This window comes from Sus scrofa, chromosome 6, assembly GCF_054392235.1.
Source record: "Sus scrofa isolate SSC_HxYL_T2T_F1_AM1 chromosome 6, Sscrofa_HxYL_maternal_Yorkshire_Landrace_v2.0, whole genome shotgun sequence".
Taxonomy (NCBI): domain Eukaryota; kingdom Metazoa; phylum Chordata; class Mammalia; order Artiodactyla; family Suidae; genus Sus; species Sus scrofa.
Window position 1 is genome coordinate 44784263 of NC_139388.1, and position 24069 is coordinate 44808331.

The window sequence follows — 24069 nt, forward strand, 5'->3', positions numbered from 1 at the left end:
AGATAAGCAACTCGATGACAACGAGATCAGCAGCCACCCTGATGACAGACAGCTGACATTGGCATAGCTCCTTGTCATTTACAGACTTGACACACTGTTTCATTTGATCCTCACAACAGGCCCAGGGTATAGGTATTAGTATTATTCCTCCATTTCCAAGATGTGGAAACTGCAGCCTGGAGGGGTCAAGTGCTTACTCAAGGTCAGAGTGGAAACTGAAACTTGCGTGTTAGCCTCCCAGCCTCACAAGGTAGGGGAGCTACGCTTTGAACTCAAGCTTCTGTTCAGACTCATTGTCTACTGCAGGACAGGAACATATCTGAAAACCAAGATGAGAAACTGAGACAGCTGTCCATCTTCAGAGGGCCAAAGCCACCTGGAGCGAGGTGCTTCTCAGTAGGGTTGAACTTGAGAAAGACCACTGTCTTGTCCTGTAACGGGGAGCTGACGGGGGGTGGGTATCCTCATTGTCTTGAATTCAATCACCGAGAAAGGCTATTTGACTCACCTTGGTCCTAAAGCTTTTTCTGCTTCTTAGAAACTGATGGACTGCAGCATCTTTATAGCCACCTTTAGACCAGATGAATGGCCAGCTTCGTCTCTGGTCTACCAAGGTGGGATGGGCATCATGGCTGGTCTTTCTTCTTATTAAAATGTGACAGATGGGAGTTTGCAGAGTCTGCCACCCTGAGGGCTTCTCCTTGGGGGACGGGTTGACCCACCTCCATCTGGAGATCTAATTTCCTCTGAGGCCCACATCCACCTCCGCAGGAAAGGTGGAAAAATTCCAGCAGATTTCCATGGCTCATCTTGCTGTCTCTTCCTTCAGGTGGGTGTCTTGTTCTGCCACACAAATGCGGAAACCACAGTGGCAGGTGCAGTGGAGCTCTCAGCCCCTCGTTTCTGAAAGCCTTGCTAAGTTCTCTGACCAAAACCTAACAGATCACTGTGTTTGTGCCAATACCAGGGGCTTCACAGGAACAAAAGTATATAGAGAAATTTGAAATTTTCCATCCAGATTTAGCTGGACTGGGGAATGTATCAAGTTTCCCAAAGTACTTTGCATTCCAACAGCTGTCTGTTTGTTGTTCCCATCACCAAAGGATCACCCTTTCACTTATGTTTGATTCTCGGGAGAACACAAGGCGTTCTTTTGGACCCGTCATAGCTCCTCACCGTCACCTTCCATCAGGATGGACCTCTCGTTTCTTCAAAGAACTCTCTTCTATGTCAGTCCCACAGGAACATTCAACAGACCACTCAGAAGGGTGTATGTGTCTGTGCGTATATCCTATAAAAACACATCGTAATCATGATTCTCATAAGGATTTTGGAGAATTAGGGGCTCTGAGCATTTTATTTACATAGGAAATTCATTTCAAAGTTGAACTGTTCAAGTTTCTTCTATCTTAAGCTACTCATCTGTGAAATGGGGCTGATATCCTGGAAAAATTGCCGTCAAGCTCGGCAATATCACAAAAAGGTATGTGATAACCTGCAGAGTGTAAGCCTTTTGGATCTTCAGACACTGTCGTTTTCACCAGTACTTCTACTTCCGGGGTACCTTGCAAGCTCAGGATTTATGACGCCTCCAATATTACACACGGACTCCCTTCTATGAAGGTAGACACAGATCTCCAGCTCACCCAAGTTAAAATAAAAACTAATTGTGGTTCGACCACTGAAGTTTCCTAAAATGCCAGGATTATTGTACCTCTTTGGCTCTACCAGAAAATAGAGATTGAGTCATAGGATAAAATCATGATTCATATTTTAAAATCAATTGGTGGAAGAAATGTACTCAGTGATTTTATGCCAAGTTGGCTGATTCACAAAAGCTCTTATTGTGAATACAGGTGATACTTAAGGTTCTCCCTTTGGTTTGCCAGGATGCATGTTCCATGGCTCCCATGATGACAATTTGCAGAGAGGGTGGCTACTTAGAGCAGAGTTTCATACCTAAATAATAATACAAAGTTTAACACCCAGCTTTGGCAGATGGGCAAAAACAGTGGCAGAAGGGAGGTTCACCAGTGTGAACCCTGGGGACTGAGGTAGACTTTTTTGGTTCTCTTCATACGGAGGTTCTCAGGCTAGGGGTTGAATTGGAGCTACAGCTGCCAGCCTACACCACAGCCATAGCAATGCCAGATCCGAGCCACATCTGCAACCAACACCACAGCTCGTGGCAACGCCAGATCCTTAACCCACTGAGCAGGGCCAGGGATCAAACCCACATCCTCATGGATACTAGTCAGATTCTTAATCCGCTGAGCCACCAAGGGAACTCGCTGAGGTAGATTTATCAAACAATACCATAGTTTGGTCATTTGGCTTCATGGCTCTGCTAGCTAAGCCATGCTACTAAGAGTTTTGCTACTAAGAGTTTTGATTTTACTTATTCATTTTTTATTTTTTATTTGGAGTTTTCAACTCCAAAGACTTGTCATACCACAAAGATTTTCTCCATCAGTTTCTTATTGCCAGAACATAAATAAATGGCTGAGTTAGCCCCGGCTATATCTGAGCCATGGTAATTAGGATAGAAATCACCCCTCCCCTTGGAGCTGCCCTTGATGTGAACCCATAAAATACAGTCCATTTCTGAGATCCTTTGGACAAAATTGTAAAAATGTGTCTTAGGCTTCCTGGGAGAAGTCTCAGCTCTCCTCCTCAGGTTCTTTGACCTTGATTCACACGATTTTGGCTACAGATTTGGGCCCTCTTTTCTCCTACTCAAGCGATGCCCTTTCAGAGAACATTCTTTTTTTTTTTTTAGGGGCACACCTGTAGCATATGAAAGTTCCCAGGCTAGGGGTCAAATTGGAGCTACAGCCGCTGGCCTATGCCAGAGCCACAGCAATGCCAGATCTGAGCCGCATCTGTGACCTACACCACAGCTCATGGCAACGCTGGATCCTTCACCTGCTGAGCAAAGCCAGGGATGGAATGCACATCCTCATAGATCCCTGTCAGATTTGTTAACTTCTAAGCCATGAAGGGAACTCCGTTTCGGAGAATTTTGACTCCTCCCTCAGTGAGCTCTGGGCATAGCTTCGTGTCCACAGTAATGATGACTTCATGAGTTGGATAGTTGCTTCTTGGGATCTGTTGCAAACTCACGGATGCCCAGCTTAGCACTGACTTAGATTCGAGATCATTGCAGTGGGGAGAATGGGCGTGGCTTTTCCTGTCCCACTGTCACCAGTAAGTACGTGGTTCTTCCTTTCAGTCTATGCTCTAAGACCAGTGTGATGGAGCGTAGGACCATGTGCATTCTTGGCAAATATCTAAGTCCAACTTGGAAATCAGTTCTCCTACTGCACCAAGTCAGGGTCTTCCCTGTCATTGGTGCCAGAGGAGACCAAGCCCTAAGGGTGACGCTGGGCAGCAGGAAGGCAGGAGGGCAAGAGTGCTCACAAATCCATCTCTTACTTGATAGTCATGGTACAGGACCCGCCTGCTGACCGGTGCTCCTCTTGCTGGGACAGGCTGCATGGAAGTGTCAATAGCAGGTGTGCTTTCCTTGGGTTGTACTTGTTCTTACCTTCAGAGTCCACAGATTTGCAAGTTGGCTTTTGTAAGTGGGAAAGTTGATCTACTCCAGCCTTGTGTTAAGTACAACAATAGAAACAAGAAACAATACTACTCTATAGCACAGGGAACGGTGTCCAATCTCTTGAGACAGACTATGATACAACATGATGGAAGATAATATAAGAAAAGGGATGTAGACCTATGTCTGACTAGGTCACTTTGCTGTACAGCAGAAACTGGCACAACACTGTAAGTCAATTATACTTTAATTAAAAAATACAAAAAAAAAGAAACAAAAGAAGAGGAAAATTGACCCCAAAATTTATAATTCTTTCTGAAAAAGAAAAAAAGGCAAGGTGGAGCAGTAAGATAATAATTCAATCTCAAGGCTCTTGTGGCTCGGTAGGTTAAGAATCCTACTTGTACCCACTGAGATGCAGGTTTCATCCCTGGCCTCACTCGCTAAGCTTGATGCTCACAGATGCGCTTCAAATCTGGTGTTGCTATGGCTGTGGTGTAAGCCTGCAGCTGCTGCTCCAATTCAACTCCCAGCCCAAGACCTTCCACATAGGCTGCAGGTGCCCTAAAAAGAAAAAAAAAAAATCAACCCTTCAAATAGTTCATGCCTGCTTGCTTTGTGCCAGGTAGTGGGCTTGACAGCAGTGATACTAAGAAGGCGATGCTTCCTGCCTCAGGAACACACAGCCAATCACGATGACCAACACACACGTAGCGACTCACAAGACAGGCAACTCGTTGGGCATAGCCTTGAATGAGGTTTGGGCCTGCAGAAAATCGAAGAGGGTAGCGCAACCAGAGACCCTGCAAAATAAAGGCTTTTTGCAGGACGATCTAATGGTTTGGTTTGATGGTGGGAAAAGGGGGGAGGCTCGCAGGAGACCCAAGAGGTGGCAGAGACAGAGCTATGAAGACCATGGGTATTCCTTCAGGGGAGGTGGCCATCAAAGATTTGGGACAAGGAAATCATAGGTGGTCACTCAGATATCCTTGGGGAGGATGGACAAGAAGGGGGACTCGGGGATCAGGAAGACTTCCTGAAGGCTGCGTGTGTAAAGTCTCGCAAGCACATGGACCAGGCTCTGAAGGGGGATATTGCAAAGAGAAATATTCAATAGGTAGAACGGATTTGTCCTGGAGACCAACTGGCTAGGAGGGAAGAAGGAGAGGGCTGATTCTCAATGCCTGCGAAGAAAGATGCAAGATTCTAGCCCTGTGTGCAGTTTGGTGAGAAAGTGGGCTTTGGTTCCAGACATTTGGTTGGCCTCCAGTGTCTCAGGAACATTTGTGTTTTGCTAAGTAGATGCACAAGACTTCTGCTATTATTGCTTTAGGAAAAGTGCTGAATATGCTGTTCAGATGTTTTCTGGGGTAAACGCTGGGCCCATTTATTTACTTGTTTATTTTTCTGAGCAAATGAAACCCAGCTCTGGGTCTTGACCTCTCCGGGTGCTGGGTGGGACAGCCCTCGTGAGCTTCCAGGAAGAGCACAACAGCAGCTTCCCAGCATCGGGCAGAAGGCAATAGTTCCATTAGAACATCCCAAACCAGATGCTTTACCGGTTCCTTAAGATGGCAGAAATGTGTGCATGTCTGCGGTGCATCAGAACAGAGGAAGGAAGCATGAAGGAGCAGGTGAATTTTCTCCAGAATCCATCTTCTGTTCTGATTTAGAGCCTTTCTGGAGAAGTTTGGTTCTAAGCGTCACTATTCAAAAACCCAACTTCTTTCAAACCAGGCTGGGCTTGATTATCTGAACATCCTGGATCCAGTCTGATACCTTCTGCTGCTTCCTCTTAAAATCCCGAGGTTCACAAATTCCTCCAGCTTGGCACTTCTCTGCCACCCAAGAGCCAGGCTTGGGTAACACCCTACCCCAAACATACGCCCTTGTCTTCCTTGATTTGCATATCAATAAAGACTTAGGTGGAGGGGATAAGAAAGTGAACTGGCTTGCAGACCTGAGTCAGAATCCCAGACGGAGATGGCATTTTGGGGGGAGCTAGGGTCAGCGAAGTACCGTCCAGGGCTCAAATCTGTCTCTCATCTCTTTTCAAACAGCCCGTGAGCTAAGAATGGTGGTTACATTTTTTAAATGGTTGAAAAAAAAAATCCAAAAAACCTAACAAGAATAATATTTCATCACATGTGAAAATTACATAAAATTCAAATTCAGTGTCCATAAATAAAGTTTTGAATTTCATCAACAAAAGTTGGAAATTTGTTTCCTCTCTGGTTATGTAAGTACCTAAGTCATATCTTTGATCTTGGCCTGCAAAATCTAAGATGTTTGCGATGGAACTGTTTATAAAAGAAGTTCCAGGTGGTTGGGAACTTTCTCCTCTGTCAACTAGAAAGTCTGAATTTAAAGAGTCTGGGGAGTTCCCGTCGTGGTGCAGCAGAAACGAATCTGACTAGGAACCACGAGGTTGCGGGTTCGATCCCTGGCCTCGCTCAGTGGGTGGGGGATCTGGCGTTGCAGTGAGCTGTGGTGTAGGTCACAGCCTTGGCTCAGATCCTGCATGGCTATGGCTGGGGTGTAGGCCCACCTCTACAGCTCCAATTAGACCTCTTGCCTGGGAACCTCCATATGCCTTGGGTGTGACCCTAAAAAGAAAACACAAGTCTGGTTAGAAGTTCACTGGGGGCCTAGTGGTTAAGGACTCTGCTTTGTCACTGCTGTAGCTTGGGTCGCTGCTGTAGCTTGGGTTCAGTCCCTGGCCTGGGGACTTTGGCAAGCCATGGGTGAGGCCAGAAAAAGAAAAAGTCTTAAAACGTCCGATCAGGGTGATTAAATCCTTATCCAAGTTATTATTATTTGGTAACGTATTATTTATCTAAGACTCTTAATATTTGTCCATATAAATATTGACTGCATTTGTGTGTGTGTGTGTGTGTGTGTGTGTGTGTGTGTGTGTTTTTGCCATTTCTTGGGCTGCTTCCGAGGCATATGGAGGTTCCCAGGCTAGGAGTCGAATCGGAGCTGTAGCCACCAGCCTACGCCAGAGCCACAGCAACTCAGGATCTGAGCCACGTCTGCGACCCACGCCACAGCTCATGGCAACACCGGATCCTTAACCCACTGAGCAAAGCCAGGGATCGAACCCGCAACCTCACGGCTCCTAGTCGGATTCGTTAACCACTGTGCCACGACGGGAACTCCTGACTGCATTTTTATTCGTTGCCATTTGATTTTTGCAAGGCAATAATACTCATGCCATTGATAATATGGGTAATGATGCTCATGGCCCTTGGATGAGCGCTGGGGGCCTGGGAGGGCTTGAGCAGCAGAGCTGACCGGCCACTCTTTCTGTCCACAGGTCACAGGCCTTTCCAGTGCCGCTACTGTCCCTACAGTGCCTCTCAGAAGGGAAATCTGAAGACCCATGTCCTCTGCGTCCATCGCATGCCTTTTGACAACAGCCAGTATCCTGACCGCAGGTTCAAGCGCTCCAGAGTCGACTCGGAGGCTTCTGGGAATTTTGAAGACCCCACAGCTGTCAAGGCGGGGAGCTCAGCGGAGCTCACAGAGGAGGGCAGCAAGGCCCAGGAGGAGCGCAACTGAGCCAACCAACCTGGATATTGCAATATTGACACAGTTTTCAGATTATGCACCTGGTAAAAGAGTTTGCTAACTGCATTCCAAGGGGGGGGGGATCATGTATCACCCCCCCCACTAGTGTATAGAACCTTTAAAAAAAATTAAAAAGATATCTATATATATATTACAAAAAAAAAAAAAAAATCCCCAGCCCTTGAAAATGGCTGCTAAACTGTTACCTGGCAACAAGTACTTCGGAACAATGCAGGTGGGAGAAACGAGATTTCAGAAATGCTTGGGGTCCTCCGGGCTCAAGCAAGCGGGGGGCCCTTCCACCTCTCCAGTTGTCTTTGTCCAAAAATCCTGCTCTTACCTGAAAAACGATACCATCTAAATGATTTAGCTGTTGCCCTGAAGATGGAGGGGCTGTGTTTTCATTGTTGAAAACACCTCTATAATCTGACACCAGCTGCTGTCATATGCCTCACACCCTAATGGGATGTGTTGGGAGGCAGCTGCGGTGCCAGTCAGGCTGGAGCGGTCACTGCAGAGAAAATCAATTCACGTGGGGTCGTAACTGCACTCTCAGAGAAACCTTAGACGGCCCGCAGCCAGCGCCAGGGCTCACCGGCCCTGCAGAGGTTTGCTGTCTTCCGTGGGCATTTTGAAAAATTCCACAGCCAAATGAATCAATGGTCAGGAAGTGTCTGCAGACAAATGTCCATTGCAGGTTTGATGAGTAATTCCTTTTTTTTTTTTTTTTTTTAAAATCACATTGCAGTATTGAGGGAAATGCTTTTTTTCTTGGCTGTCTTTTTTTTTATTATTAATTTTTGGAGGCATTTAAAAGCAGATTGCTCATAAAAACATGTTGAGGGGCGCAGTATACAAAATGCTTAGAAAAAAACGAGCCACCTGTACCCACGGAAAGTGCTGGTAAGGAATGGAAGTTGATGTGAGAAGAGAGAGGTTGTTTTTATTTTGATTTTACAAATTTTACTTGAATGAAGGCTGCTCCGGTCTTTACTATGGGATTTTTTTTTTTTTTTTCACGTGTTAGTTTGTATACGTGTCACAGACATGAAGCAAGATTTTCTTCTCTGGTGAGCTCTTTTGAAAGAGCTCGTATTAAAATATGAATCCAAACATCCTGCTCTCTCTCACTAATGAAGAACACTGTTTAAGTTAAAAAGGTCTGTTTTTGTAAAACAAACGTGTTCTATATTTTTGTAGATTTTAGATTTTCTACTGATTGGATCCTCCAAATTGATCAAGTTCTGTACTGCCCAGAGGGAGATTTTGAGGGCCAATAATGAAACACTTAACTCATTTAAAAAAAACAAAAACAAAAAAAAAAACACCACACAATTTAAGAAGACTAGTTAAGGGTTTATTCTTGAATCTGCTACAGTGGCATTAACGTTCAGCCTCTTAACATACTTCCTAAGTGACATGAAATTGGTGCTGTTGCTTGTGACGGTGGAGAAGTATTGAAGTATTCACTTCTTCTAAAACAAAACCATTCGGACTTAAAAAAAAAAAAAAAAAAAAAAAAAAAAGTCGATATTTCCTTGCAGGCTGGGAGCACAGAATAAAACCCCAGGGCCTTAAAAACTTCAGCTCTGCCTACAGCAGTTTACAAAAATACTAAACTGCAATCAATGTAAATAAAATGCTTCGCTATCCTGAGACCAGAAGGAATCTCAGGCTAATAAGGAATCCGGTTTGCATATGCTGTCGAGAGGGTGTCACCCACCCGGGGTTTCAGTGTAAATGCGATCGCTGTACAACGTGGACCCATCTGGCATAGAGCAAGCTGCTTTCTTGTTTTTCTAGAATAGTTCTCACTGCCTTACTTAAATCGAGTTGATAAACTTAATGCAACTGTTTCTATGATCCTAGAGAAAGGACTGAAATGTAATTGAAAACTTTCTGACTGTAGTAAGCTTTAGGATTTTAACTGCACTACTGTGTTTGGTGACTGTGCCAGTCGCTTGCTTTCTGTGTGTTTGCCCCGCCTTTGGTATCTTAGCAAAGAAAAACATAAAAAAGAAAAAAAGAAGAAAAAAAAAAGTAAAAAGAGCAAAAAAGAGGAAAAAAAAAGTGGAAAAAAAAATGAGAGCCACATTCCATTTTTAGCACTTTGGGCGCCCTTTCAGTATCCTTTTGTGTCTTCTGACCATCGTCAGATGCGACAGGCAATAATTCTGTTTGTGACACTGGGAGCATCCCCTCTTCTTTGTGGCGTGTGTGTTGATTCCATTCTGTCCAGTGCTACCGTCCTGATTTCCCCCCTGACACAGGCCTTCCCTCCAGAACATTTGTAACTTGTAATACAAACAAGTGACAGCCGCAGTGATGCAGTGTCAGTTTCTGAATGTCATCAGGTTCTCATATCTAAACATGTCAAGTTTTTTCCCTGTAACTTCTGTAGTCTGTGATGCTGGCCATAATACTGTCTACATTCCTACACGAAGAAAAAAAAAATCTATCTTGGAGGAAATCTGAGATCAATAGAGTAGAGGATTTTGTTGCTATGCTTGTAACAAGTAGAAAACTTTGTATTTAAAGTTTATTCTTGGTCATTATTTATTATTATAATACATCAGTTGACAGAACTTTATTCTGGTATAGAAAGTATTAAAAGTTGTTTTTTCAGCAATGACTGTTTTCTTTCTGCTGTTAGAATAAAATGTCTTTGAAGCAGTCCAGTTTTATCCAGTGTTTTACGCAATAAAACCTCTACCTCTGGAAAAAATAACAATAACATCTTTTCCTATTCGCGTATGTTTATTAGGAAGAGGAAAGCCTAATATTTCTGCAGCTTTGCCAGACTTGGGTAGGACTTGGTCAAACCCCACTTAGAACAAAAACCCTCACAGGGCGTTCCCTTCGTGGCTCAGCAGTGAAGGAACCCGACTCGGATCCATAAGGACACGGGCCTGATCCCTGGCCTCACTCAGTAGGTTAAGGATCCTGGGTTGCCTTGAGCGGTGGTGTAGGTTGCAGATGTGGCTCGGACCCGCGTTGCTGTGGCTGTGGTGTAGGCCAGCAGCTACATCTTGGATTCGACCTCTAGGCTGGGAACCTCCATATGCTGCAGGTGTGGCCCTAAAAAGACAAAAAATGAGGGAAAAAAAGCCCCACACTGTTCTGTGTAGATGGTTCCCACATCCTGGTGCTTTTCAAAGTGAAAGAATATCTATGTGCCATATGACGTGAGTGTGTGTCTGTGTGTGTGTGTAAGAACATCCTTGTGCAGTACAGTGTGAAGGTGTGTGTGCGCGTGTGCACACCATTTGCCCATGTGAACTATGCTTCTTTAAATGCTTGCAGACCTCGGTTTCAGTGAGGTAATACCTATGCAAATACCAGTGCTCTCATATTAGAGTAAATACACAAGACACTTAAAGCGTTGGGATCTATTATTCCCCTTTACTGATAGCAAGTTTTCAAAAACTTCATTAAATGCAAGGCAATCTTTTACCTCCGAATTATCTATCGGAGGAGAATCTGAATTCTTCCTCCAGAAACAAAGGGAAGGAACAAAGAATAACAAAGTCTACAGTATCAGCGCTACCGAAAAAGCAGAACTCTGGCACTGATCTGAGAAAATTCAAAGCCTGTGCCCACACTTGATGTGCAGAGCTGCTTGCTTCGAGCCTTTTTTTTTTTTTTTCTTGTCGTCGTTGTTGGGTTTCAAAACCAAACTTGCACGGTGCCCACTGCAGCTCTGGAATTCTTGGTTGCAACGGAAATGATGCAAGGAAAAACATTTTTGGAAGCAAAGGCACCCAGGCATGCTACAGGAATTTGTAAGTCACTGGGCTTCTTTTAGGAGGTCAGACTGTTGGTGTCCCTGGCTGGGAGCAGATAATCTTTGGCAGGCCTGAGCGTCATTGTTACAAACAGCAAGGGTGAGTCAAGGGGTTAGTGAGGGGTCAGGAAGTGAGCCCATCAGGGAAGAAATTGATTGAGGGGCCGTAACTCCGCCTACATGATGGATCCTAGTCCCAAATGCCTTTGGGGAACAGACAGGACATTTCAGTGGTGAGGGTAGAAGAGTAGGAACTAGGGAGGGGGAGTCTTGGGGGTTGGGGGGGAAAGCCCAGCACTTCTCATCACCATGGAGAATGCGGCATTGGGGCTTCTGGACACCTAGATTTTGTGTGAAGTCTCTGAATTTTTACATATTGGCTCAAGATGTGTTTTTTTTTTTTTTTTAACGATTTTTATTTGTTCCATTAGAGTTGGTTTACAGAGTTCTGTCCATTTTCTACCGTACAGCAAAGTGACCCAATCACACATACATATATACTTTCTTTTTCTCACATTATCGTGCTCCATCATGAGTGACTAGATATAGTTCCCAGTGCTATACAGCAAGATCTCATTGCTTATCCATTCCAAAGGCAATAGATATTATTAACCCCAGATTCCCAGTCCACCCCAATGCCTCCCCCCTACCTCCCCCCGGCAACCACAAGTCTGTTTGCAAGTCCATGAGTTTTTTCCTGTGGAAAGGTTTACTTGTGCCATATATTAGATTCCAGATATAATTGATATCATATGGCATTTGTCTTTCTCTTTCTGACTTACTTCACTCAATATGAGAGTCTCTAATTCCACCCATATTGTTGCAAATGGCATTATTTTGTTCTTTTTTATGGCTGAGTAGTATTCCACTGTGTATATATACCATATCTTCCCAACCCATTCATCTGTCAATGGAGAGGGTCTTAGGGGTCGGGGGGACGCCCAGCATGTCTCCTCATCCCCATGAAGAATGTGGCACTGGGGCTTCTGGACACTGAGGTTTTGTGTGAGGTCTCTGAAATTTTACATGGCTCAAAACGTGTTTTTAAAAACTGTATAATAACAGATGATCAAGATGTGGTTGATCCACAGAATGAAATATTATTCTGCCATGAAAAGGGATGGGGCACTGACATAGGCTACAATGTGGATGAACTTTGAAAACATTGTGATAAGAGGAAGAAGTCACAGAAGAAGCCAGGCACACATGTTACCTGAGTCCATTTGTATGAAATGTTCAGAAGAGGCAAGTCCATGGAGATGGAAAGAAGGTTAATGGTTGCCGGGGTTGGGGGAGGGAAGAATGGGAAACAACTGACAGCTAAGGAGTAGGAGGTTTGTTTTTGGAGTGATAAAGATGTTTAAAAATTAGATGGCGATGGTCATTGCCCCACTCTGAATATACTAAAAACCACTGAGCAGTGCACTTTAAAAAGGTGAATTTTGTGGTACGTGAATGAAGCGTGCATACTTTTATCTTATAAGCTGTTATAAGATAAAAATAAATCTGGAAGGAGGCCTTTTTAAAGAAGCATCAATGCATATTTCCATCAAAATACTTCGAGTTCTCATATAGTCATAGACAACTGACACGTTAGTACATTGTAAAGAATTACAAAAGTGGGGTGTCCTGACTTCAGTCTGGACCCCAGCTATACTATTGATGGGGTTACTTAACCTTGAACGATTTAACTGTTGTGAGTTCACAGGCCACGTCTGCAACATTATGAAATTAAATGCAAAAAAATAGGGGAAATAATGTGTAGGTTTATAATGGACGCTACCAATGCTAGATAGTCTTGCTGTCATGGTATCATAAGCTATGGGTAAATTTGAGATTAATTTCACAGCCATGGAACATGGTACCCGAAACCCTCTGTGTTTGGAAAGGCTCCCTGATGGTCAGGTCGATTCCTCCACATGCACCCCCCGCTTCAGACAAAATGATCCTGCATATACGTCTTCAACTTTCTGTTTTCCAGATTCCTCGTTTGAAAAACAAAAACAAAAACAAAAAAAATCAGTGTTTAAACCACGTTCTTGTCATTCTCGGAGTCTTACGGGGCAAATAGGAAAGCGGGGGATGCAGGTGAGGGGGGGTGAAGAGTGGTTCTTGGAGTTAGATGTCATTCCACTCACTTGTTTGATGAAAGTTTACAAAGGACCTACTGGGTGCCATGCCTCAGGCTACAGGCTGGGGATACCCGCGTGAGTCAGGGAGCTGGCCACAGATCACTGTCTAAGGAGCAAAAAAGGGATTTCTTCACTCTGACAATCACACAAATACAGGTAACGTATCTGGAAGAGGAGATTCAGAGGGAAGATGGATTTTTCATGTCACGGAAGACTTCCCTAAGAGGTGAGAATGGACGGAGATACTAAGGAGAGCATGCCAGCTAGAGAAGCAGCACGTGCAAAGACCACACGGGCACAATGGGGCTCCGAAGGCTGGTCTCCCCATCTCTGAGCTGTGGGATCCAGGCAGGTCATTCCAGTTCCCTGGATCTGTTTCTTTCATCTGCGAAGCGGAAGGCAGTGCCCACAGCCAGGCTCTTTCTGAGGTTAAGTGGTGGTGGGTGAGGTGGTGGATGTCAAGAGCTATACGGAGAGCAAGCTGGGTCCTGCCAGGTTCTGGGGATGGTTATCAAAGCAGACACAGGCTAGGGACCAACCTCAACGTGGAAATGTGGTGTATCCTGCAGGTGCATGGCTTTCCAGCTTGTTCGGAGGTTGGCAAGGTGAGGGTCAGTGTAGGGACAACCAAATGGGGTTCTTCAACAGATTTATAGGATCCCCGGGGAATATCAGTCCTCAATCACACTCAGGGCCTCAGGCTTCTGGGAAGGAATGGGTGGGAGTCTCCTGGGCCCAATTCAAGGTCTTCGTATGGCTCCAGTTCATCTGTGTGTGGACAGGCTTGGCCACCATGGCAGCAGCACCATTTGCCAGAGGAGTGTTCGTAGGATGACAAACATCTTGGTTTTGCCAGACACGGACTTTCCAGTGCTAAAAGCAGGGCAGTCCTGGGCAAACCTGAATCATTGGTCAACCCAAGTGCCAGGGCACTCCCTCCAAAGGCACATGTCCAGGCTGAGCCAAGCTATTGCCACTCTTAACCCAGCAGGCCACTGTGAGCCCACTGGGGGAGCCAAGAGGCTCAGAGCATGGGCTTTGGTAACTCTAGAATTGGGTTCAAATCTTTTTAAAAATTTTTTTGAAATTTTGATTTTTTTTTTTTTAATTAACGTAGAGTGGATTATCAGGAGTTCCTATCGTGGCACAGCAGAAATGAATCCAACCAGGAACCATGAGGTTGCGGGTTCAATCCCTGGCCTTGCTCAGTGGGTTAAAGATCCAGCGGTGCCGTGAGCTGTGGTGTAGGGCGGAGATGTGGCTCAGATCCTGTGTGGCTGTGGCTGTGGTGTAGGCCAGCAGCTATAGCTCCGATTGCACCCTTAGCCTGAGAACTTCCATATGCCTCAGGGGTAGCCCTAAAAAGACAAAAGACAAAAAAAAAAAAAAAAGTATAGTTGATTATCAGTGTTGTGCCAATTTCTGCTGTACAGCAAAGTGACTCAGTTATACATATATATATATATATTCTCTTTTTATATTATCGTCCATCATGGTCTATCCCAGGAGGTTGGATATAGTTCCCTGTGTTATACAGCAGAATCTTGGGTTCACATCTTCCCTGCCCCAGCGTGTTGGCTGTAAGGATAAAAGGTGACAAGGTGCCCGGGGGCACGCCGCACGGTGCCTGGCACAGGGTCGCGAGTTTATCCATTCTTGTCGAGGGACTGAATGAATCTTTGTTCCTACTTCCGACTAGATGGGGACCGCCTCAACATGTGAATTTCTCTTCCTGGCAGCGGGAAACTGCTGAGCGGCTCCTCCTCAGTGTTCGGATAGTATTTTGTGCTGAAACTTTTATAAAGATGATAACCCTGCTGTCTCTTGCAGTTTGGGATTTGCACACTTCCCCTTCTCTGTTTAACATCTGTATTGTAACAGTATATTATGAAAACCTCACCTGGTGTATTGTAAGCACCATCCCAAGGAAATTAGCATTAAATACTGTGATCTTCTGTTCAAGATAGAAGGGCTGGGCACGTTCCACCGAACTAGAGGTATGTTTCCGTGGGGACAGAGAGAAATTCATAGTGTAATGCAATATTAAAAAATGTCGCCCAGCTGAGCATTCCATGTAGGGGCTCGTGTAGAGTTTTAATCTCTTCACCTGTTGGTGTGAAGAGAAAAGAGAGAGAGAGGGAGGGAGGGAGGGAGAGAGGGAAGGAGAGGAAGGGCTTATGTGAACAGGGAAATCACGAGCAAAGAGGAGGGGGAAAATTTAAATGATCCCAGACCGAACTGTTTTGCTGTTAATACAGAAATACAGTGCAAGACACATTTAATGGGCTCTATTTTTTATTATACTATGCTGAATAATTAAGTTTGAGGCTAAGTGTCACATGGATTTATCTTTTAATTAAAAAAGCATGGTTCACGCATATTTGAGTGGTAGTCCAAATAAATGCAATATAGAAATTTATGTTTGTTTATCTAGGTGTTAATTACCTAGAGATTGTTCTGGATTACTTCTTTTTATAAAGTGTCATAGGCTCGTGTCAGAACGAATAAAGCTTGCCCATGGAACCTTATCAATTTGCTAACTATAGTGCTGGTCTGACCTGAGGGGGGGCGGGTGGCAGGGGAAAACTTTGGGGATTGTTATGTATACACACGCCCCCATTCAACCCACACCAAATAAAACAGTCGTTTTAGAAAATATTTCTAGGACATAAAGGCACAAATATATCTTCGTTGTTTTACAGCCTCTTGTCCACAGCTATTTATAAAACATGTGATTATTTATGCATCGGGTTATGAGAAGTTCGGCCGGGGGGGAGGCCGTGAAGAAGGCGCCATCAATCCAGTTACCTGGACCCGGGAAGGGTGGAGGGAGGGTTTCTCCGTGGAAAAGGGGCCGGACAGGAAGTTGGCTGCTGCGATTTGTCTGAAATATGTCAACCTCACTGCTGCTCCTAGAAACTGCAGACAGCGGGAGAAAGAGGGATTGCAAAGTTGAGGGTTAGAGGTCACCAAAAAAAAAAAAAAAAAAAAATCAGGGATACACGCTGAGAAAGCGAAACCAGAAGCCCCCACAAATTTTTCTCATACCTTGGGGTCAGTCCCTGGCTTTTTCTTTGTTTACGGGAGGTGGGGGCAGGTTCACCGGATGGATTTGGAAGAAACCAACGGCTTTGGTCCAAAGGTGCACCTTCAAAGAAACAGACGTTGCAAGGGCAGGAAGAATTCCAAAGCAGTCTGGGGGTGTCTAAGTTGGGTGCGCTCCTTTGTTCGGGAGGTCTGTTTGCCTGGCGTTTTCTGCAGGGCCTGGCCTCTTTCCACTGCGCACCGCGCCCCTTTTTTTTGGCTGTCAGGTCTCAAGAAAATCAATAAAAGTAACTGCGGGTCCCAAAGGGCTTCACCCAGCTTGGTGGGCCGTTCTTTTGGGGTGCAGGGAGAGCCGGAGGGGAGATCCGGCCGGCCCCCAACTGTCCTCGCCAAGCCCAAGCTGGGGGAGCATCGGGAACCCCGAAACTGCACACCAGCCCAACGCGGAAGCTCTCCGCTGGGCAGGGTTTCATTTTCAATTTTTGTTTCCTTCCTCCCGGAGACCTGGCGCACTGACGGGGCGGGTCATTTGGCAGCGCGCCTGGAGAGGGGCGCCCGGGCCGGGCGGGCACGGAGCGGGCGCGGCGCCAGGCGGGGGCGCACGGGGCCTTCGGGTGACCGCGGGTCGGAGGCGGGCTTCTCCGGCGCGGACCCTGGCCACCCAGCTTCGGAACCAGCACCGAGTTCCCCGAGGGATCAGAGCAAAAACAAGCGTTGGTCAGAGGGGAGAACGCCCCCCGCCCCGAGGCGCGGCCCCCAAGCCCTCGGTCCCCAGGGCTTCTCTTTTGGCGAGTAAGGGGACCAAGGCGACGCGGACTCGCTGTGGCGTCTGCCCGGAGCCGGGCGCGCGGGTCCTGCCCGGCGCCAGCTGATCGTCCCATTACCGCAGACAGGAATCAATGCCGCGTATCTTTTAAATTATTGACCCCTGAACGCTGTTTTTCTCCCAAACTGCTGCCCATTCCCTCCCCAGAATCATTGCTGTTACCAGAAATTGGGGCCCAGTAGCATTGGGGGGTGGAGTGGGGCCTTTGCTGGAAGGAGCGGGTTAGGCATTTGTGCCAGCCAGGAGCTGGGGACGCAGCATTGGACAGACAAGGAGGGTCCTTGTCTCAGCTTCTCACTCCTCCCCCCCCCCCACCCCCGGTGATTTTTTTGAAAAGTGGAGGTGGGACGTTCCTTTAGATCAATGGTCAGAGAAGGTCCTTAGTGCTGAACTTTCTTTGAGCGGGGACTTGCTGGCTGCTGGCAGGTTTGCAGGATCCTAAGCCAGAAACAGAGCCCTGAATTGAGGAGACCTGAAGTGAGGTGTTTGAGGATTCAGGTTTTAGAGCTGGTAAAAGAAGGGGCCCTGCAGGGCTTTGGGATCTAAGCTTTGGTTTGGAATGGCATGCAAGGATTCATATGCCCAAGAATATCAACTTCTTTTTTGAAAATTAAAAAATATTGGAGTTCCCTTTGTGGCTCAGCAGTTAACAAACCCGCCTAGGATCCATGAGGATGTGAGTTCTATCTCTGGCCTCTTTCAGTGGATTAAGGATCCAGCATTGCCATGAACTGAGCTTTGGTATAGGTTGCAGACACGGCTCAGATCCTGCATTGCTGTGACTGTGGCATAGGCTGGCAGCGATGGCTCGGATTCATCCCCTAGCTTGGGAATCTCCATATGCTGCCAGTACAGCCTTAAAAAGCAGAAAATAAAAAAATAATGATTGAGGTGAAATTCACATAAGAAATTAATGGCTTTTAAATGTACTATTCAGGGGCATTTAGCAAGTACATTATCATTGTTGCACAAACACTGGCTATATAAGGTCCAAAACATCTTTAGTACCCCCCAAGAAAACCCCATACCTTGGAGTTCCCGTTGTGGCCCAGTGGTTAACAAATCCGACTAGAAACCATGAGGTTACGGGTTCGATCCCTGCCCTTGCTCAGTGGGTTAAGGATCTGGTGTTGCCATGAGCTGTGGTGTAGGTCACAGACACGGCTCGGATCCTGCATTGCTGTGGCTGTGGCGTAGGCTGGCGGCTAAAGCTCCGATTAGACCCCTAGCCTGGGAACCTCCATATGCCTTGGGAAGTGGCCCTAGAAAAGACAAAAAAAAAAAAAAAAAAAAAAAGAAAAGAAAACCCCATACCTATTAAGCAGGAACTTTTAATCCCCCTTCCTCTAGCAACCACCGATCTGCTGTCTCCATGGATTTCTCAGTTCTGGATAAACGAGATCATACAGTATGTGACCTTTTGTGCTTATTTCCATCAGCGTCTTTTGGAAGTTCATCACGAGGTAGCATGCATCAGTATGTCTCTGCATGTCATTCCTTCTACGCCTGAATAATCTTTATGCCGTATTTTTTTTTTTTTTCCATTCATCCATCCATAGACATTTGGGTTGTTTGCACCTCTTGGCTATATCACATGGTACTGCTAGGAATATTCATGAACAAGTATTTGGATACCTAGTTTCAATTATTTGGGGCATATACCTAGGCTTGGAATTGCTAGGTCATTGGGTTTAACTTAAATTAATTAAATTAATTTAAATTTTTGGAGAATCACCACACTCTATCAGCTTTTTATTCAGCAAATCAGCTCATGTGACTACACTGCTTAGAACCCTCCAGTGGCTTCCCCTTCCCTTAGAATAACATTCATACTCCTTACCACGACTTTTGAGGCTCTTCATGATCTGACCTTGCCAATCTCTCTAACTTGATCCTCGGTGTCTCACCCACATGGCTTTTTGTACTTCAGCCTTGCCCAACCTGTTCCTGCCCCAGGGCCTTTGCACTTATTCCCTCTTGCCCTTTCCAGGCTGGGCACCTACCCTTTCTTAGGTTTCAACTCACATGTTGCCCAGAGAGGCCTTCTGTCACCACTGGATCCATGCATTCCTGGCCTCTGTTCTACAGTGCGGTCCATCGTCTTATTTCTCTTTCGCGTGGCAGTAATGAATTACTCTCTAGGTAGAGAATATTATTGTTTACCCCTTGGTTTACACACTTATGGCCTGCTCTCTTTATTGGAATGTAAATTTCATGAGATCAGTGTCCTATCAGAGCCCCTATCAGAGCCCTGGTACAGAGTAAGGCCTCCAATAAATACTTATGGAATAAATAAAAATTCCCAGCCCAATTATCTTTGATAATAATCCCTGGAGTGTTGTGGACATGTTGTTAGCTTTTAAAAAAAAGAAGCTCTTTCAGCAGTCTTCAGAAATGAGGCCCCAGAACAAAGAAGAATATTGACTGCACTCAATGGCAGACCAGCAGCATCCTTGTGAACCTGGTGTGGTCCTTCTTGCCTGTCGTGTGGGTATGCGTTCTGGGGGTGGGGGGAAGTGAGGGAGGTGTGGGCAGTCCCCATGCATTGGCTTCGTCTGAGACCAGCTCCCCAAGCTCTGTGGAAGGACTCACAGCTGCCAAGTGTGGACTGCAACCAGGAAGGTCGGTGCCAAGTCCACGTCTGCAAAACCAGTCACGTGTCTTTATCCCTCTGAGCCTCAGTTTCCTCATCTGTAAAAGAGGCTGCTAGCACGGGCTGTGCAGACTTACTCTGAGCAACCCATGAGGACAGGGGAAGGGCTTTGCGGACGGAAATGCTACACAAACCAGTCATTACCACAGCCGTTACTATGGCAAATATGTGTGCCCTGCCCATGCCCACATGTGGGCAGGGAGGACGGAGCCCGGCAGCCTGGGCAGCATCCGCTGCGGGCCACCCCAACTGCCCCTCCCGCCCTGTTGACCCTGGCCACACTCATGCCTGTGACCCTGGGGTCAATGCCCCCTCTTAATGCCTTTCCATTTCTCAGTTTGCTGACTGGGGTGATTTTCGGTGAGGTCCACATAAATACTTCAAAAATAATTCACGATGAAGAGGAACGCTTCTGGAATGGATGATGGCACGACAAATTAAACGCTTTATAGGGTTGAGCGTAAATTATTTTAATGCATGTCATAGATCCGCCCAGGGAGACTTGAGCCCCGCTAGGTCATGCCTCTGTGCCCCCAGGGCCCAGAGGGTGGTGGGAGCAGGTGGCTGGGAGCCTGCTCTGCTGGGGCGTGAATCATTTCCCTCTCTGAAGACCTATTCCCCCAGCACTTAGGCCCTCCCAACCTGAGGAGAGGATGGGGAGGCTTCGGGTCCGGCCAGGCGGAGCCAGGAGCCAGATGAGGTGGTGGGAGGGCGTTTGTCAGCAGTGACGGAGGCCTGACCCCTGTGCCCCTCTTGCATTCATCGTCTGCTCCTCTTGAGGCGGGTGAAGAGTGCTACTGGATGATCCCACAGAGTTAAAATGTTTTGTTTTTGCTGAAAATGTTGGGCAGCAGGACGAATGTTCTAGTGCAGGTCCTCCGACAGCCACATTGTATATGAAGCCTCCTTGTGAAACTAACTTCACTTACGACTTGAACTCAGCCCAAGCCCAGAGTGGGGCTTGAACCCACAGGTTTCCATGTAGACTCACTCACCGGGGTCTGGACTTCCGGAGGTTCAGGCTCTTTGTGCCTCCAGCAGAAGGAATTCAGCGAGAGACAAAGTAAGAAGCAAGGAATAGATGTATTAAGACAGGGTGCTTGGGAGAGATGCAAGCAGGCAGGCACGGAGGTTCTGCCCTGTGGGGTAGGTGGGCTACAGTTTCATCATCCCAGGAGAGTGGGGGTGGGAAAAGGCCACCTCTTCCTCCTTCTTGAGGAGTAGCTCCTCCTAGGTATCCAGTAAGAGAGTATTTGACCCTATAAGGTCAAACTGGGACTGTCAGGGTGCTTATTCAAATCAGCAGAAGGGTGGTCCTTAAACTCCTGCCCCTGGTCTGAACCTGGATGCGGCTTCACCCCCGCCACACACACCCTTCGCCAAATGACCTGAGGCTGCTCTCGTGCCTCCAGTAGTCAAGCAAGCCTGCCTTGTTCTGATGGCTTTCTTTCTTTCTTTCTTTCTTTCTTTTTTTTTTTTTTTGTCTTTTTGCCATTTCTTGGGCCGCTCCCGCGGCATATGGAGGTTCCCAGGCTAGGGGTCTAATCAGAACTGTAGCTGCCAGCCTATGCCAGAGCCACAGCAATGCAGGATCTGAGCCGCCTCTGCAACCTACACCACAGCTCATGGCAATGCCGGATCCTTAACCCACTGAGCAAGGGCAGGGATCGAACCCGCAACCTCATGGTTCCTAGTTGGATTCGTTAACCACTGCGCCACGACAGGAACTCCCTGATGGCTTTCTTGAGCAGTTATTAACTCAAAGTGATCTCCTGAAGTCCCCTAGGCTTTCCTCTCTATCTATGGTCCTTTTCAGGGACTTCTACAACTACCTGTATAACCATCCTACTCCATCCCTATTAATTGCATGTTGGTGAAGGAAGAAATCTTAGAGATCATTTGTGCTCACTATACCCATTCGAGAGACCAGAAAGCTGAGAGCTAAGAGAGTTGCAGGATTTTATGTCCCAGACATGGAAAATAAAGACCCTGTTGTAGCCTAGGGCTGTCTCAGTAATATTTATAGAGGGATAGCTAAAGATTGTTGGGGTTTTGTAATTACAGTAGTAGGTTTGCAATCCCCAAGGAAAGAATTCATTGATTCCAAAATGTGCCACCATGACCCCATAGGGTCAGGGAAAGCATGGTAACCGTGGACCCAGTTGTCTCATCTGGACTGAAGTTTTTATTCCCTCAATGTTCAGTGATCATGCATGAGTTCCAAGGCACGTGCTTGTGGCCAAAATTCAGCCTCTGTATGCCAGTGCAGGGTGGAAACTCAGAGACAGAGTTTTGGGTGAAGGAGGAAAAAAAACCCAAAAAACTAGCTTTATTGCTTTGCTGGGCAAAGGAGGCCACAGCAGGTTAATGCCCTAAAGACTGAGCCCTCCTCTGGGAGAGATTAAGAGGTGGTCTTATAGTCTGGGGACTCGAAAATTGGGCCACAGATAAGGATCAGGGTAGATGCAACCTTGTATTGTCTTCAAAGTTGGTGTGTCGTGGTCCTAGGACTGGTTCCGGTGGTCCTGGAGTGAAGGTGTTTTCCTCAAGTAAGTTAACATCTTCCTTTGTTGTGAGTTTTGGTTCTGCCGAAGAACTCAAAGAGATCGTTCTGACATATTCCTTGAGGAGGGACCAGGACCCTGCACTATCCTCTCTGGACGCCTCCTCCCGGGTCTCTGAATGCCCTCCCTTCCCTGATTAGCCATTGTTTGAATCTGCCCTTTGGAACGCAGGGAAGGTCATCCAGGCTGAAGCTTATTCCCTAAAAACAAGAAGTGGGGGACGCAGAAAGACTTGTGTGCCCAGAAGCCCTGCAGGGTCCTGCTGGGTTTCATGCTGGGCATTAGCTGTACTGCTATGAGCCAGACAGGAACCCTGCTCTAAGGAACCTCACCCGTGCTGGATGACCTTACAAAGTGCCCAAATCAGAAAAGCTGCAGGAACACCTGCCCTGCACGCTAAGCTCTGGAACAAGTCTCTTTCCACACATAGCTTCCCGATGGCCTGTTCTTCTACATGCGAAATTCCACCCTCGGTGATTCAGCCATGCACAGCAAAGTTGATGTGATGGAGCATAAGAACAGTGGAAAGAGAGAATTAGAGACTTGCAGGGGACGCATTAGGAGGGGAGGTGATGAGCCTTGAATGAGGAATAGGATTTGGATATGCGGGGCTGAGGGAGAGGGTGGGAGGAGGTTCCAGGAGGAAGGGTTGGTGTGCCCCAAAGCAGACAGAGGTCAGAGGTTTCTGGTGGGTTCTGCAACTAGCAAATGGGCCGGGAAGACCTCAGCCTGAAGAGCAGGATGAGGGGGTTAAAGGATGAGGTGTCTATAGGGCAGGAGGCCCTGGCCCTGACTGTTTTCCTAACATTCTTCTTTGTCATGTTAGATCAAGACAAGACTGACAGAGTCTGTTACTGGAAGAAGTTAGGCTGGCTGGGAAGGAAATAAGTCATGCTACACCCCAAGAGGACTTATACCTAACAATTAAAATTGTAGCCCAGATAGCTTCTGATTATTGTCCACCCATGGCAAAAACTGAGTATGTCACCCATGAAGCCATCTCTATCCAACTCTGGACAGTTATCTCTCTGTGCCCCCAAAGCCCATGGCTCTGGACAATGTTCGGGCAGGTTCTATTGGTTTTCACCTACACTGGGCTCAGATGCCTGAGGGCAGTGGCCAAGGCTGGTTCATTCCAGGATCTGTGGTGACCTATGATGGAAGCCTCACCTTTGCATCCTGTTGTGGTCTCTGCACATGGGTGGAAAAATAATTTTATGGATTTAAACCAAGGTGTAGAAAAGACAAGTTTATAGAGGCAAGAGACACTGGTTTTTTTGTTTGTTTGGTTGTTTTTTGCTTTTTAGGGCCACACCCACAGCATATGGAAGTTCCCAGGCAGGGGGTGGAATCAGAGCTGTAGCTGTCACCTACACCACAGCCACAGCAACACGTCTGCCACCTACACCGCAGCCCATGGCAATGCCAAATCCCTAACCCACTGATCAAGGCCAGGGATTGAACCTGCATCCTCATGGATACTAGTTGGATTTGTTTCCGCTGCACCACAATGGGAACTACCAAGAGACACTGTTAACACAGTGGGCCGACTTCCTGATAATCAGGGAGAGCTGACTCTGGGTGCATGGTTGTGTCTGTGTTTATAGCCCAAAGACAAAGGAGTGCGAGGAGTGGTCTTGCCATACACCTGCTGACCTGCTGTTTGGCTGGGAAAGAATGGGGCCTTCGGATACACTTGCTGATTGGTTGGGGATGAATGGGGTCTTCTGACACACTTGCTGATTGGCTGGGGAAAAATGGGGTCTTCTGACACTCTTGCTGGTTGGTTGGGAGCATATGTTGCTCCTCTAGGGGTGGGGTGAGGAGTGGGCCACCTACCTTTCCTAGTAGGGGGCAGGAGGGAGTAGGCCAGGTTGCTGGGTGGGGAGTCCTTAGGAACATTGTAACAATTACAGTGAGACCTGTGTGCTGATAA

At 46.7% G+C, this 24069-nt stretch overlaps 1 protein-coding gene and 1 long non-coding RNA gene across 14 annotated transcripts in view; one reads left to right on the forward strand and one right to left on the reverse strand.

The window, feature by feature from the left end:
- The window catches only part of ZNF536 (zinc finger protein 536), a 530657-nt gene that overhangs the window by 472361 nt on the left and 34227 nt on the right, over window positions 1-24069 (forward strand). For 8 of the 13 annotated variants that reach the window (XM_021094256.2, XM_084958816.1, XM_021094254.2 and 5 more), the window contains one exon: window positions 6876-7264. The exons of the other annotated variants lie outside the window; for them this stretch is intronic. In XM_021094256.2, coding sequence (XP_020949915.1) covers window positions 6876-7120 — 245 coding nt within the window. In that variant the 3' untranslated portion in view covers window positions 7121-7264. Of the gene's footprint in view, window positions 1-6875; window positions 7265-24069 lie in introns of those variants that run through there. 13 annotated transcript variants of the gene reach the window in all.
- On the reverse strand, window positions 11305-16546 carry LOC106507587 (uncharacterized). Its single transcript, XR_001303663.3, has 3 exons — window positions 16094-16546; window positions 15854-15964; window positions 11305-15152 (listed from the first exon to the last, which is right to left on the reverse strand). It is a non-coding gene; the product is annotated as an uncharacterized LOC106507587 (long non-coding RNA).